The sequence below is a fragment of the Suillus bovinus genome, assembly GCF_016758785.1.
Source record: "Suillus bovinus strain UH-Sbo-P2 chromosome Unknown EDB93scaffold_583, whole genome shotgun sequence".
NCBI lineage: Eukaryota > Fungi > Basidiomycota > Agaricomycetes > Boletales > Suillaceae > Suillus > Suillus bovinus.
In genome coordinates this window covers 1-1,661 of record NW_024542639.1, presented here as the reverse complement: position 1 = coordinate 1,661, position 1,661 = coordinate 1, and the positions used below count along the sequence as shown (strand labels likewise).

At 47.3% G+C, this 1,661-nt stretch overlaps 1 protein-coding gene across 1 annotated transcript; it reads left to right on the top strand.

The window, feature by feature from the left end:
* Positions 1–495: 495 nt before the first annotated feature.
* On the top strand, positions 496–1,612 carry EDB93DRAFT_1110978 (uncharacterized protein; the record flags this gene model as incomplete). Its single annotated transcript, XM_041448060.1, has 3 exons — positions 496–1,300; positions 1,474–1,492; positions 1,543–1,612. Coding segments are annotated over 3 exons (894 nt in total), but the record flags the coding sequence as incomplete, so codon positions are not given.
* Positions 1,613–1,661: the final 49 nt, after the last annotated feature.

Below are 1,661 nucleotides of genomic sequence, written 5' to 3'. Positions count from 1 at the left end.
AATAAAATACCAAAAGATACCTTGAGTTCTTTGCGACACATGCCACGCATTTGTTCGAGGTAAGTGAACGTACTTCTTATGGTATTAGCTGATGAAAATGTCATCCCGGGACGATAATTTATGACGGAAAACAGACGTTGAAAAGGTTCAAGGGGCGAAAAAAGTGAACCTTGACAATCTGAAAGCTTGGGTACTGTACATTAAAGCTTCATAATAAGAAGACTTATGCATATAATTGTTTGTCAAAAGGTTAGAATAGGCTGGGGGTTAGAGCTCGAGGACCAGGAACGTAAGTTAGATAGTGATACGGTTTGGGTGTGACAAGGATTACCATTTAGGAAGACGTCGGTGGCTCGGTTTGCGCCGAATTTCGGAGTCCGGCGCCCCGGCTGTCGCTGCCGAAAATCAAGAACAGAATTGAAAACGGCGTTGCCTCGAAAACTCAACTTTGAACGTCACTATTGATGTCAACTTAAATGTACATGTAATTCAATCATGCCTCCACGCTTCAAATACGACCTGCAAGGCCTCAACCCGAAAGAGCAGCAAACAGAACGAAAAAGAATATGGCTCGCTCGACAGATGCAAGATCCTGAGAATGCAGAAAGGATCAGGGCATCGAATCGTGCCAGCAAACGAGCTCAGCGACATCGCGAAAAAATCTTTAAAATGTCCAAAGAATCGGACTCCCCTGACCAGGCTGCAGAACCTCCTCGATTTCGCGGGAAAAGGCCGGAAACTATGTCTTCAGAAGTTTCTTCCATCCAGCACTCCACCCCCGCGCCACACACCGTATCTATCCAGAACAGCCTCATAAACCCTGTACTCAGGAGCCCCATACGATGTCGTCGCATGGTAGACGCTAATGTCATGACAGATCCACCTCAATGCATCCCAGACACAGCCCATCCCCTATCTCCTCCCAACCTAGACTTTATATCTGGCATCCTGGGTGTCGAAGTACCGCCACAATCTGGAATGGTCACTTGGGCTGACGGGCGCAGGACTATACTTCCGTGCGTTATGAGTAATGGCATCAATATATGCGAAGACAAGGATGCCGCCATGGTGCGGTTCCTCTCCAAGTTCCCTGAATCGAAACCCTCTTCAAACAATGTCGTTCACCTCAAACGTGATGACTTGACCAAAGGTCAATTACAGCAATCCGTCAGTAAGGCTCTTAGCCACAACAAACCTGTTATTATCCGAGGCGGCGATAGCAAAAACACCACTGCACTGGATGCAGAATACCTAGAGAATTTTTTTGGAATATCACCCCGGATGCGTGTTACCATACACGGTCAGTCTGCTGGTTTTGTTTTCCATACAACTCAACTTTCCCAACAGACGTCGCCAAACGAGTAGATGACTTCGCACACCCCCATAAGCAAGGGACAATACAACAATTCCTGGACGACATAAGCAACCCCTCCAAAATTCAATGCATACTTGACCTGCCTCTCTGCCATGTAGGTCTACCCCCAGAGCTCCAGTAAGTTCAACATTCCCTTCTGTGACTGTTCCTAACCGCCCACTTTATAGGCTTCTAGACCATGGCCTTGTGTATGGCTGGAACCAAACCACAGTTGACTGTCCTGTTCGCAATGGCAAGGTGCACCCAGACAACTTCACCACAAAGTCCTGGGCGTTACTTCATCATG